The sequence below is a fragment of the Pelodiscus sinensis genome, chromosome 5 (genome assembly GCF_052426305.1).
Source record: "Pelodiscus sinensis isolate ZL-2025 chromosome 5, ASM5242630v1, whole genome shotgun sequence".
NCBI lineage: Eukaryota > Metazoa > Chordata > Testudines > Trionychidae > Pelodiscus > Pelodiscus sinensis.
The window spans coordinates 121,571,347-121,584,367 of NC_143056.1; the positions used below are offsets into that span (position 1 = coordinate 121,571,347).

The 13,021-nt window shown below is 45.3% G+C and overlaps 1 protein-coding gene across 5 annotated transcripts in view; it reads left to right on the forward strand.

The window, feature by feature from the left end:
- Positions 1-13,021, forward strand: part of DEAF1 (DEAF1 transcription factor) — a 44,378-nt gene that overhangs the window by 6,943 nt on the left and 24,414 nt on the right. For all 5 annotated transcript variants that reach the window (XR_012903684.2, XR_012903683.2, XM_075928248.2 and 2 more), the window contains exons 5-9: positions 838-977; positions 1,718-1,783; positions 2,483-2,609; positions 4,626-4,754; positions 7,018-7,146. Coding sequence is in view for 3 of the 5 variants with exons in the window: in XM_075928248.2 (XP_075784363.1) it covers positions 838-977; positions 1,718-1,783; positions 2,483-2,609; positions 4,626-4,754; positions 7,018-7,146 (591 nt within the window). In the remaining 2 variants the exon portion in view is untranslated. The remainder of the gene's footprint in view (positions 1-837; positions 978-1,717; positions 1,784-2,482; positions 2,610-4,625; positions 4,755-7,017; positions 7,147-13,021) is intronic.

Here is a 13,021-nt window from a genome sequence, read left to right on the forward strand (position 1 = left end):
ACATTGCTCTTCTTGGGTGCGTTGGCCTCTTGCCACCCCACTCTGTTTCTTCAGAGAGTAGGAAGCCTGACTCCCAGGCTACGTCTACACTACTAGTTTTCTTGGCAAATAAATATGCTAATGAGTACATTTGCATGAGTCAATCTCATTTGCATATTTTCTGCAGATCTGTTTTTGTGCTAGGGGTTTTTGCGCAAAAACAGATCCTCAGAAAATATGCAAATGAGATCACAACTCATGCAAATGAGTCCCTCATTAGCATATTTTTTTCTGAGAAAATTCGTAGTGTAGACGTAGTCCCACACAGATTCTTCGGCTGTGTCAGCAGCTCCCTTATTCTTTGTTGCATCTGCTGAATCTTGACAGAGCCACAAGCTGCACAGGGGCACTGAAACTGCCTGCCTGCAGATTCAGGTTCCCGTAGTTGCCCTGTTCACATATGGAAGCTTTTTTTCACAATTATAAAAGCTAGAAACTGAAAAATAAAAGTAAAGGAGAGCACTGTTTCTGGAGCAGTTGATGGTATATGCCATGGATGAGCATTCATCCAGCATGGCTCTAGGTACTAATGAGAGTAGGATGTTGATCAGCCTAAGTATACACACATGAGCAGGAAGTATTGATCTGTGGTTAACTGGTGGTAAGCACTGGTTAATACAGCCAAAGTCTTAAATGAGTACAGTTATTTGAATGATGGGGGGAATTACTAGAATAGTGTGCCACATGGTTACGTGGTATGGATTAATTGCTTCATCACTTGATGGTTTCAGTGCTTACATCTTCAGAAAAGTGAAAGTTATTCTTAACTACCAGAGGCTATCTCTTGTCTTGTTTCAGGAGGGCGTGGCCGATGTATTAAGCAAGGGGAAAACTGGTACAGCCCTACAGAATTTGAAGCCATGGCAGGAAGAGCCAGCAGCAAAGATTGGAAAAGAAGCATCCGCTATGCAGGGAGGCCACTACAGTGCCTTATTCATGTAAGAGCAAGCCTATGCTTGTCTTGAGAGAGAGGGCAGTGTGTCTGATCATGAACTGTCCAACGTCCTGGCCAAATGCTATCAAAGTCTGGGGGAGAACACACTGACTCAGTCATTGGAGTATTAAAAAGAAATCATTGTTACAACAGAGCAGTTCATTAACCGTGATTTGGTTTTGCAGAGAACCAAGGGGTAGAACCCCGGTCACGTTCCCACGTTAAGTCAGCCCAAATATTTTGTTAAGCTCAAAAAGGGTTATAGCTTTATTCCAGTTAGATGATGCCATGGGATAAGTTCCAGCACTGAACTCCATGTGGGGAAATGGGAAGCCTTAAAGCGTCCCACCAGCATTACCTCCTTTTAATTCTGTAATCTGTTTTACCGTTGTTTGTCTGGGAGCAAGATGCTCCTTTATTAGTTTACTCCAGATATTTTACATCTCAGTGTTAGAAGGGAGGCCCATTTTTTGAGGTATTCTTTCTGTGGCATTACTATTAGGCAGTTGGCCAGAGATTCTTTATGCTTTTCTAAACACATTCACTTGCCCTTTGTCTTTGCTTTTGGAGTTGTTCTTCCCTCGGTATATTCCCCACTCTTCCCTTTGTTTCTGAAGAGTTCTATCCAGGGTCTTCAGGGACTGGACAGATTCTCAGGAGAGGCCTGAATCGTTTGCTAGAGTATGTTCATGTCTTGAATAGTTTGTGATCTTTTAATGCTGTCCTGGTGTTTCTCAATTCCAGGATGGGATTTTAAATCCTCATGCTGCCTCATGCACTTGTGCTGCCTGCTGTGATGACATGACCTTGGTGAGTTGCAAGTTTATATTCACTAATTTGAAAACATTCCATGTTGGCGTCCGGGTTTTGTAACAGTCAGGCTTGTCACATGGCCATTGGAGTGTAAGTCAGGAGTAACCTGAGATAGGAAGTGGCTAGGAGTGTTGTGTGCATTGTTCATGATTGGGGTAATGAACTGTCTGTTCAGAGTTGTTCCTTAGATAATAATAGTAAGGAGCTGAGTCCAGGTCCTTTTAGCTGGAGTGGATGTTTTGTGTGAAATGAATGAGCAACATAAGGGGGGTGGGAAGGCAGAAATTATGTTGGTTAAAGTGGGTAGCTGGTTTGGGAGCATGCTCTTTGCTGAGACAGGCAATATCTTAGCCTTCAGTGTTGACCATCTTTAGCGCTGACCATGGAATGACACCACCAACTGTACTGTAAAGGTTGAGAGCAAATACCTTAAATATTGTGCACTTCAATTATTCTCCGTGGCCTGGAGAGAAGCAGATACCTCTCCTGTAGTTTTAATTGGCTTTTTGACAAAATGCAGCAGCAGGCGAGCCCAGTGGTTGGTTATCTCTGTCTTCCCCAAGAAGAGCTGTTACATGTAAAACAGTGTGCTCCCAGCTATGTCTGGAGAGTTAGAGCAAACGAGAGCAAGACAAAAAAGGTCTAAGTCTTAATAAGAAAGTGCCTATAGAAACTGCTCATTTCTCTTTGTCTCAGAGTGGCCCTGTACGACTTTTTGTCCCTTATAAAAGGCGAAAAAAAGAAAACGAACTGCCTACAACTCCAGTGAAAAAGGATTCTCCCAAAAACATCACCCTGCTTCCTGCTACAGCTGCTACCACTTGTAAGTTCCCTTCTGGAATAGACCTGTTGGTTCTTTATTAGAGGAGCATTATCATGATAGATAAATCAGATTTTGTCTTTTTTTTTTAGTTTTCCAAATTAATGACATCCTAGGGAATCCAAATAGAAAGGTTTTCGTAAATGTTATTGATTGTTTAGCTTTGGCATGTTATTTTGATTAGACAGTAAAATGAGATTGGTCTGATTAATCAGTTTCATTTCTTGGCTCTCATGCCTGAGCATTGTGTTGCAGTAGTTGGGTTGTAGACTCAGTAGAAAAATGTTTAACACTGTTTCTAGGAAAATAATTTTTTTTAAAAAAACCTTGAAAATCTTGTGTTTGCTAAAACTTGGGTTGCATTTTTTTCTTGCTGCACAAGAAACCTGAATTTCCCTCCCCATCCTAGTTTTTTGGTCCATTGGGCCATCAAAAACTTTGGAGTCCTCATCTTGTTCTGTAGGGATTTAGAAGTAGATTTTCCAGAACTAGGTTCCTAACACCCGTTGATTTGACTTTCAATAGGAGTTAAGCAGTTGTACTTTCAAAATTTACCCCTTTGTGTTCTGCAGGAGACCCAGGTTCAATTCCCTATGCTGGCCTTTTGCTGTCCAAAAATCAGAATCTAAGCTGTTGGAATGGTCTCTGACCTGGAAGTTTTTAGTGAGAGCTGTTGTCTGGGCCATCTTCACCTTCAAATAGGTTTTTCAGAATATATTAAATTTAACTCTATACAGATACCATGTAATCTTTCTGTATTTTCTTTCCCACTGTTTTTGATTACCAGGATACTTGGGTGTGAAAACAAAGGTTCACTTTCTTAAACAGTCTGCTCCTGTTTCCTGATACCTTCAGTGATGTTGCAGTTAAATTTCTTCCTGGTAGTTAAAGTCTCATTGCTGGATTGCAACATAACTGGATTGGTTGGGCAGGAAGGGACATATTTCCTGAAAGAAAATTTTTGTTAGCCAAGAAAAATATTTAACTGTCAAAAATAGTGCATGGCAATTAAATGGAAGTTTGGTTAAAATCAAACTGCTTTATTGTTCAGAGAAGAGGTCCAGAATTTGGGTTGACTTGGTCTCTTGCAGAATTCTGTCGATGTTAGTCTGATGATTAAAGCTTTGTGCTCCAGGAGTTCAGAATTTTTTTTTGTTGATCAGATTTGTTTTAAAAACACAATTGAACAAGTGGTTTTCTGTCTCTCTAACATGCTCAAATAAGCTTCTGAAATAAAGCTGAATCTGTTTGAACATTGCTAGGAGCAGCCCCCAGTCTTGTAACAGGTCCTTGTGATACTGAAAAATGCTTGCAGATACTCCAGCCTGGAGGTGAAAAGATCTATCTCAACATAAATAGGCATGGGGTGTGTTCAAGATGTGGTTCCTTACCTTTGGCTGATTAGGGGAGTTAAAAAAAATAGGTTATGTTTTAAGATCTTTCTAAGCACCCTAGTACACTGTCTTTGGAATTTTGGTATGGAAAGATTTTGTAACTTTAGCCTTGCACATAGTTCATTGTCTAAAAGTGGTGTCAGTCAGCTTTTAAGGGAAATAAGGTAATATTGGTCTAAAGAACCAAACCATAGTGGAAGTATAATACTCAGACCAGTAATAGCTACTCTTACTAACTTTTCCATAAATTAGAGATCTGCTTTGTTGGATTTCCTGGCCCTATTTCCTTATTTTCTGTGTTGCAACATTACACTCATTTCAAAGTATAATGTAATAGGAATAAAAATGTGTAAAACTGATCTGGACTCCCAACTTCAGAGATTAAAGTGAGGCATAACTTTGGGAAGCTGATGTGTACACAATGAATACAGAAGCCAAAATAAGATTTTTGTTTCCATTTTCCATTCTGTGGGATGGAGGTGTTATCCAAATATTGATAACACAGGTCAATTACTGATCTGTGAATTCTGTGACTTAGGATGATTCAGAACAGGGAGATCAACAGCTAAACAACCAAGGCTTCAGAGTTGAGCACTAATTATGAAAGTGCTTCTGCTATTTCCAGTCACCGTGACTCCTTCAGGACAGATCACTACTTCTGGTGCTCTGACCTTCGACCGTGCATCAACTGTGGAGGCCACAGCTATCATCTCAGAAAGTCCATCCCAGGGTGATGTATTCACTGGAGCCACTGGTGAGTCCCCAAAATATGTGTGCATTTTGCAGTAGTTATGTGTGTAGGGTTCTGAATTCCCATTGCAAAAGGGGGAAGGGTTTTGAAAACAGCTGTGAGTCTTTTCTTTAAGGGCTTAACCAAAGGTGTAGATCATTCATTCTCCTATACTCACAATAACACTATCAGCATGAAATCTTGTTAGTTTCATAAAATGAATTAAAAATATTTTTTACTGCACTTACCTTTGTGTCCTCCCTGATACTTTTTGTGTATTTTACAGACCCATCTTCCACTTCCCCCCTTTCCTCTTTTACTCTGAAAAAACAATCCACAAAAATGTAAAATTGTTTGTGCAATGAAATTGACTGGATGAAAAATGCTGTGACATCTCCAAAGTAAACTGAAAAAATAGCTGTATCCTCCCCCCCCCCCCCACACACACTCTCTTAATGCTAATTCAAATAAGGCCTGCACATTGGAATGTAAAACAATCAAGTGAACTAATAGCTCATCTAGCAATTCAAATAGTTCTGGCAGAAGGAACAAATATCAGTTTTAAAAACATACCTAACAACAGCATAGTGTCACTGCTTTAGAGTTTGGGTGAAATCAAGTACAGGTTACATGTATCCTATAATTTTTTTAAATTTCTTCTTTCTGTGTGTTTTTGTAAAACCTGTGGGTTTTCTTTGCCGCCTTCTATGACATGGGATGTGGGTCACTGTCAGTATTATCTGAATATACTTTACTTAATAATGTCCCTGCCATTGCAAAGGTCTTAAGCACTGGTACAGCTTGGTCCCTCCTGTTTTCTGTGTATGGCACATAATAGTCTAGTCTTCTATAATAGTTTTAGTCTCATTTTGATTGTTGGGTTTGGTGTGTAGGTGGCCTGTGTTACACAGGATGTCAAGCTGAGTGATCTGGTGATGACTTCTGTGCCTCAAACCTGGTACACAACTACCAGCCTGCAAATCACATGCAAAAGATTACAATCTGAAATAGGGATGTAAGAGTTTAATCAGTTAACTGATAAGCCAGTGTTCTCATGAGGCCAGGAGCAACTGCAGCTCTGCAGTATAATCGGTATAATTTTTATTGGTTACACAGTTACTATTTTTATAAATTGTTTACATCCCTGGTCTGAAAGCAAGTTCAGTGGAACTAAAGTGTTATTTGCATTAACCTTGCAATATGTAGAATAGTGGCACTAAAATTAAGTTACCATACTATGGGCAAAAGTTCCGACAGGTCCTAAAGTCTTGCGTGTCCACGTTTTGCGCAAACAATTTTGTGTGGCTAAGTTTTGTGGGTGCAAAACTGGTATGGGATGCTTACTTTAAGATATAGCAGCATGGTGATTGAACATGGTGAGATAATGTTTGGGGAACAGTGTGGTATGATAAGGAGGACACTGGAATGGGGTGCACAAGACCTTTGTGCTATTCCTGGCTCTCCTGCTGAGACACCTTGGCAAGTCATTTCACTGCTTGGTGCCTCAGTTTCCCCATCTGTAAAATGGGGATAATGACACTAACCTCCTTTTGTAGAGTGCTCTGAGATCTAATGATGACGAGTGCTAGATGAGAACTTCTAATAGTTAAAGCATATTGAAAGTGAAAAATGAGGCTGTATATTGTTGCAGGATAGTTGACTGGTCGCTCCCCTCCCCACCGCTGCCTCTATCAGATGGAGGGGAGAAAAGGGAAGTACTTCAAAGCGGCAGCGCAGCATGGAGTCCAGGATCAGCTGTGCGGTGCTGCCCCTTTGAAATGCCATGGTGGCGTTTAAAAAATGCATCGATTATTCGATTCGTGAATTTACACGATACTTAACATCCCTAATTCAGAACATTGCAATTTAACCTGTGTTTTCTTACCAGTAGTTATTCTTGGCCCAGTGTCTAGAACACAGAATTGGCAGCCAGGATACCTAGATTCCAATGTCAGCCCCGCCTTTGATTCACTGAGCAAACCCTGAACATCTGTTGCTGTGCCATCTTTGAGCCGCACAAAATCTTCATTAAGCATTTTGGAAACTTTGGATGATCTTGACAATATAGAAGCCAGTGTGGAGGGGTGTGGCAACCTTGAAAAGTGAAAGAGGAGACTCACATGGACTAACAGCGGTCAGAGTTTGGTAGCAATGTCAAATCACACCTCTGTTTAAAGAAGCATTCATAATCCTTACAATTGCTATAGCTTTTGGAAATCCACATCAATTTAAGAACAAAAAAGAAAAAGTCAAAGCAACGTATAACAAATACTCCTTTTTCCAATAGTACAAGACACTACTGTCCAGCAGCCTTGCCGTGTCAGTCATCCGGAACCTCACTATCCTAGTTACCAGGACAATTGTCAGATTTCACCTTTTCCAGAGGCTGCACTGCCAACATCCCATCCCAAAATAGGTGAGTTTTGTCTCTCTCTAAAATAAGCCGCAGTTTATAATAGCCGAGTTGGCTAATGATTGTACAAAGTAAATTTACTCGTATGCTCCTTAGCTGGACTGGGTTAAGAGTGGGAGAGGGTAGAAATCTGTTCTTCCTTGATGCCTTATAAACCATTTTTGTTGGTTTGTATCACACAGGGTTACAGTAAAATCGCATTTCCTAAGTTAGATAGAGGTTTCCTTTAACACCTTTTCATGAGCTATGTTTTGATGTTGTCACCCGGCTTTGACTGATTTTGACTAATAAAGTCCTGTATTTGAGGTATCCTCTCTGTCTCCAAATACAAATTCACATGCAGCTGACTCTAAAATTTCCATTCCTTTCTGTGGGTCAGCAAGTTTTCATTCTCCTTTTTAGGATGGTTGGGGTTTATTATACAGGTACAGTCTTGTGATTCTATGTCCCTAAATCAATTCCTCATCCATTGACATGAGTCATCCTTTGGGGATAATATTTGTGGTTTAGGAATTTTCACCACAGTTTAGAGATCTATCCCGCTGTGGGACAACGAGCTGAAGAAGGCAAATCATGTTATGTTGAGAAGATGAAAATAAAGATTCCAGATTAATTCATGCATTTAGTGACGTAAAGTTGAGGATAAGGTAGTTTGCTTTTGTGTTTATTTTGCTGTATGATTTTTTGTAGGATTAATAAATCTCAGAAATCTTAATGAAAAATGTATTAGTTGTGTGCAATTTTGCCAAAGTTATGTGAATGTACTTCCTGGTATGGAAAAAGAGGTAGCCTTTTTTGGTATCTTACTGTACATTAAGGATGTTAAAATGGTTTCCATCAACTATTCGATAGGCACTTCCACATTCCTCCTTTGAAATGTATAAGAGTCCCACTGAGTCCGGGCAGCACACGTTGTGCCCACTTTGAAATGCACAAGAGTCCCCAGTGGGAGCTCTTGTGTATTTCAAAGCCATGGAGCCCGGGGTCAGCGGGTGATTCAGAGTCCCCCGCTGACCCCGGGCTCCAGGCGTTCTGGGGAAATGCCGTGGGGAGCCCGGGATCAGCTGGGAGTCCTCGGATCAGCTGTGCAGTGACCACTTTGAAGTACTGCTTCCCCCCCCCCATCCCCTTTGCTGCCTTTATCTTATAGAGGCAGCAAATGGGTAGTGGGATATCAACCAGTTGACTAGTATACTAGTCTTTAACATCCCTACTCTGTATTGTGGGAGTTTTGGGGAGGAGTAGTGGAGTTATGCCACAGATGCTACAAAGTTCCTTCCACAGGACATCTGCTTTGTCTCACCTGGAAGAGTTCAAAAATAGTTTTGTAAAAGCTTATTGTGCTGCTTTTTACATTGTACTGGTTTCCTTAACTGGCCTTGAAAGTTGTAGCATGGACAGAACATTAGAATCGAACTTTAAAAGATAGCACTGTAGATTTTTTTCCTTCAAAAAAGTGCACACCTAAACCTGGGTTTTCCAGGTACCTGCTCTGCCTCTTCTGGAAATCTAACCTTTAATGTCAGAGACAGACAACCAATAGACACCTGAAGAAGAACTCTGTGTAAACTCAAAAGCTTGTCCTTGTCACAAGGCATAAAGTCTAGGGAGGGAGCCACACCCAATCCTGCTCCACCCCAAACTCTGTTCCATCCCTTGACCCACCCTTGGCTCCTAGCCAAGGCTCTGTATCCTGCTGTGGTTCCAGCACCTGTCCGAGACCCCAACTGCAGCTGTAGACCCCTTACCCTATCCATGTCCTCCTACTTCGCCCTCCACTTAGGAGCTGCAGGGCACAGACTGGGATAGGGGGAGCACAATCCTGAAAAGTTTGGGGGCCACTGTTTTAAAATGAAGCTGGCTAACAAGCATACAGTGAGCAAGTACTTTGCTCTGGCTGGTTGTTGGATTAGATGACCTAATGGACCTAATTTCTGATTCTATGAAGCCATCAAGATGAGCCAAATGGATGTGTATTCATGTGATATCTAATTAAATGCTTTGGTTATTGACATCAGGAGCTGAAGGTGAACAGTTTTTAAGACCTTTTATTAATTATCTTGTTAGAATAAAGGGATATGCGAATACAGAAATGAGCCAAGCAGCTTGTAAACCAGAAGTAAAAACTAATTTCCTCTTCTCTTTTTAACCCTCATCAGGCTTTTCTATATTTTAGTGCTTTGATCAGATAATCTGAAATCCAAGTTACAAAGCAAAGATTTGATAACATAATTACCAGGCAACTCATTCTTCACTATTTGCCTTCTGTTTTGACAGAAGTTGGGCTTTGGCACAGTCTGATGGTTGAGATATTTCAGGACAGGAAGCATGTCTTCAAAGCCTTTATTCACGTGTTTTGGAGTTGGGGCCTGTAATACAAGATGTTACAATAACAATATTTTTAAAGCAAGGTTAGGCCACTACTGGTCAATTTGTAGACATGTGAGAACTTTTGTTAACTGCACAGATTTTGCAGCTAGGTGGCTCACTTGTGTGCAGTGTAGGGTACCTTTTTAATATGCCGTGTTTCCCAGTTGGTGCTCCGCGGAACCCCAGGGTTCTGCGGAGCACAACGAGGGGTTCCGTGAGGAACCGGCGCTCCCCCGCCCCCTCTGAAAAAGAGAGAGAGAGCCGGCTAGCCAGCATGGAGCTGGTCCCGACCCCGCGCGCGCGTCCTCCTAGCCCGGCCCCAGAGCGTCTCTTCCCCGGACCTGTCCCTGCTGTGTGCGACCTTCCCTGAAGGTAAGCGCCGGCCCCGGGAGCGCTGCAGATTGGCCGCCCGCGCTCTGTGTGGGGGGCGTCGGCCACGGGCTCGCGGCACTTGGGGGGGCCCACCCCCGGGCGCACAAGTGTCCCCGCCCTCTGGCGCCCAGTGGGCGAACGGCTACACCCCCTGGCGCTCGGCAACCTCCAGTGGTTGGGGACCACTGCACCAAAGGGACAGGGGTGGAAGAGAGACAATTGCCAGGGGGCTAAGCACAGACAATGAGGAAAAGGGCAGGAGGGGAGAGGAGGTGTCAGTGGGAGGGGGACAGGGTGATGCTGGGAGGGGAGAGGGTAAGAGCATTGGGGGCTAGAGGGGTGAGGGGAGGTGCTGGGAGAAGGCTTGAAAGAAGGGGTGGGCATGAGGAAGGCTGGGTTGGAGCAAGTCATGTGAGAGGGCAGAGGGGCATGAGGGGAATGGGGGCAGAGGGTGGTGAGGGGTAGGCATCAGGGAAAAATGGAGCAAAGGGGTCAGGGGAAGTGAGGAAAGGGGGAGGCACCAGGAGGGTGCAGAGGTAAGAGAAGGTGCAGGTGCCAGGGGATTCTGGGTGGGAGGGACCACCATCAGAGGAGAGACGCAGAGCAGGTTTGTAGAGGGAGGTGTTAGAAAAGGGGATGAGGATGGGTAGCTCACATGATCAGAGTGGGGCTACTGGAGAAGTGGGCACAGGGAGGAGAGAAGGGCTGGTGGAAGGGGGCAGGTTGCAGGAGGGCTGAGGACAGTGAGAAGAGCAGGAGTCAGGACAGCAGAGGAGGGTGAGGAGTCGGGGGGCAGCAGGCACCAGGGGAGCTGACATGGCAGCAGAGGGAAAAGGTAGAGGTTTTAAAATATTTATTAATAACTTGGGTGGCACATCCAAACAATCCACATGAACTCAATACTGGTGCACAACACAAAATTCATTTTGCTCATGTGAGGAAACTCTTAGGCTATGTCTACACTGGTTGTTTCTTGTGCAAGAACACATCCACTCTTCCATGTGCGAGCTGTGCTTTTGCACAAGAGCATCTATGGCAGTGTGGACACTCTCTTGTCCAAGAAAGTGCCGATGGCCATTTTAGCCATAGGGCTTTCTTGCTCAAGAAATTCATGTTGCCTATCTACACTGGCCTCTTGCGCAAGAATAGTTGCTCAAAAGGGCTTATTCCTGAGTGGGAGCATCGTAGTTCTTGTGGAAGAAGCCCTGATTTCATACATGAGAACGTTAGTGTACTTGCTCAAGAACACATGGCCAGTGTAGACAGGCAGCAAATTTTTGCGCAAGAGCGGCCGCTTTGGTGCAAGATCGTGCCAGTGTAGACACAGCCAAGGGGAGGGAGGAAGGCAGGGGCAGGGAATCAGCACTGGCTCAGCATGTCTACATGGTTTGGGGGAAGGTGCAGGGAAATTGAGCTCAGCTGGGTTGCAGAATGGGGAGGTCTGGGGGGCTGGGCTGGGCTGGGCGGTGGTGTGGTGTGTGTGGGGGCGGGGGTGTGGAGCTCAGAGCTCAGTTTGACTGCAGGAGGAGGGAGGTGCCGGGAACCGGGGCTAGACTCAAGGGGAGGGAGGGACAGGGAATCGGCTCTTGGCTCAGCAGTTTTGTGGGGCTTGGAGGAGGTGCAGGGAAACGGGGATCAGCAGTGCTGTGGGGGAGGCATGCAGTGAACCAGTGGAGGGCTCAGCTGGGCTGAGGTGGATGGGGAAGGGCATACAGAACAGATGGGCAGCTCAGCTGGGCTGTGAGGGGCTTCAGGGAACTAGTGCTGCACTCCCTTGGATTATGAGGGATGGTTTTGGGGGAAGTGCAGGGAACCAGCAGGGGTGGGCAGCTTAGTTCGGTTGCAGGGGATAGAGGTGCAAAGAAGCCTAGTGGGGAAGGGGGGGGACCAGGAGCCGTGAAATGACGTCCCCGGTCCAAAAATTCCTCATCTGGGACCAGTCAGGTCTAGAGGGTGCCAGATCAGGGAGATCCAACTCCTACCCAAGTCCCCTCCTCGCACCCTCCCTCGAAGCCAGACACCCTACATCCAGCCTGCTTCTGCACCCTACCTATCTGGTCTGCACCCTACCCAGACCTTGTCCCCTTCCGCCCCCCAGCTCCCTCCCAGATCCTGCACCCCATCCCTATCCCGCTCCTTGGCAGCCCTGCCATCCACCCTAGCACCGCCCTGGCCCCAGCACCTTGCCTCACACCCCAGGACTCAGCACCACCCTGGCCCTGGCCCTGGCCCCAGCCCCAGCACCCTGCCATCCACACTAGCACCCAGCAGCACACTGTTCCTTGTCCCAGCACCCTGCCAGTCACCCTAGTGCCCAGCAGGACCATGTCCCTGACCCCAGCACCCTGCCACCTGCCTGTCCCAGCACCTTGCCCCAGCACCCTGCCACCTGAGCCAGCATCCTTCCATCCAGCAGCACCCTCTCCCCAGCACCCACTAGCACTCTGTCCCCTACCCCCACCAGCACATTTGGGACCACATTAGTGAGGCTTGGGGGTTTTTGGAGGAGCTTTTTTTTGTTTTTTTGCGTCTCACTTGTGTGGCCCCAACTGACTTTTCTGTGGGTCAGTGACCTTTGACTCAAAACCGGTTCCTCACCCCTCTCATATATAAAGACAATGCTAAACCTTTTGAGTTTGACATAATATTTTATTTAAAAATGAAGCCAGGCCAACAAGCCCCCAATTGGGACCAAACCCCCATTTCACTGCAACATCATAACACTCCTACACCACCTGACCCCAAATCTGAGCCTATCATACACTGGAACCCCCGTCCTGAGCCTCTTACATCCCCACACTCCTGCATCCCCACATCCTCAGTCTTCTGCCACAACGTTTCTCCACCATCCACACATCACAAATCTGTGTCCTGAGCCCATCATACTCACAACCTTATTGCCCTGAGTCCCTCACATATCCAGCCCAAACTCCTGCACCCTCACATCCACAAGCCCTGGCTTGCTCAGCACTCCAACCTTCCACCTGAACCCAACACTCCCCAGCCTAGAGCCCCCTCCCTGAGTCAACAGCCCTTTCTCCTGCTTCCAAATTCCCTCCCAGAGCTTGTACTTCTCACCCCTTCCCACACCCCAAATCCCTCATTCCCACCCCGCATCTCACTCACTAGGTTGAGA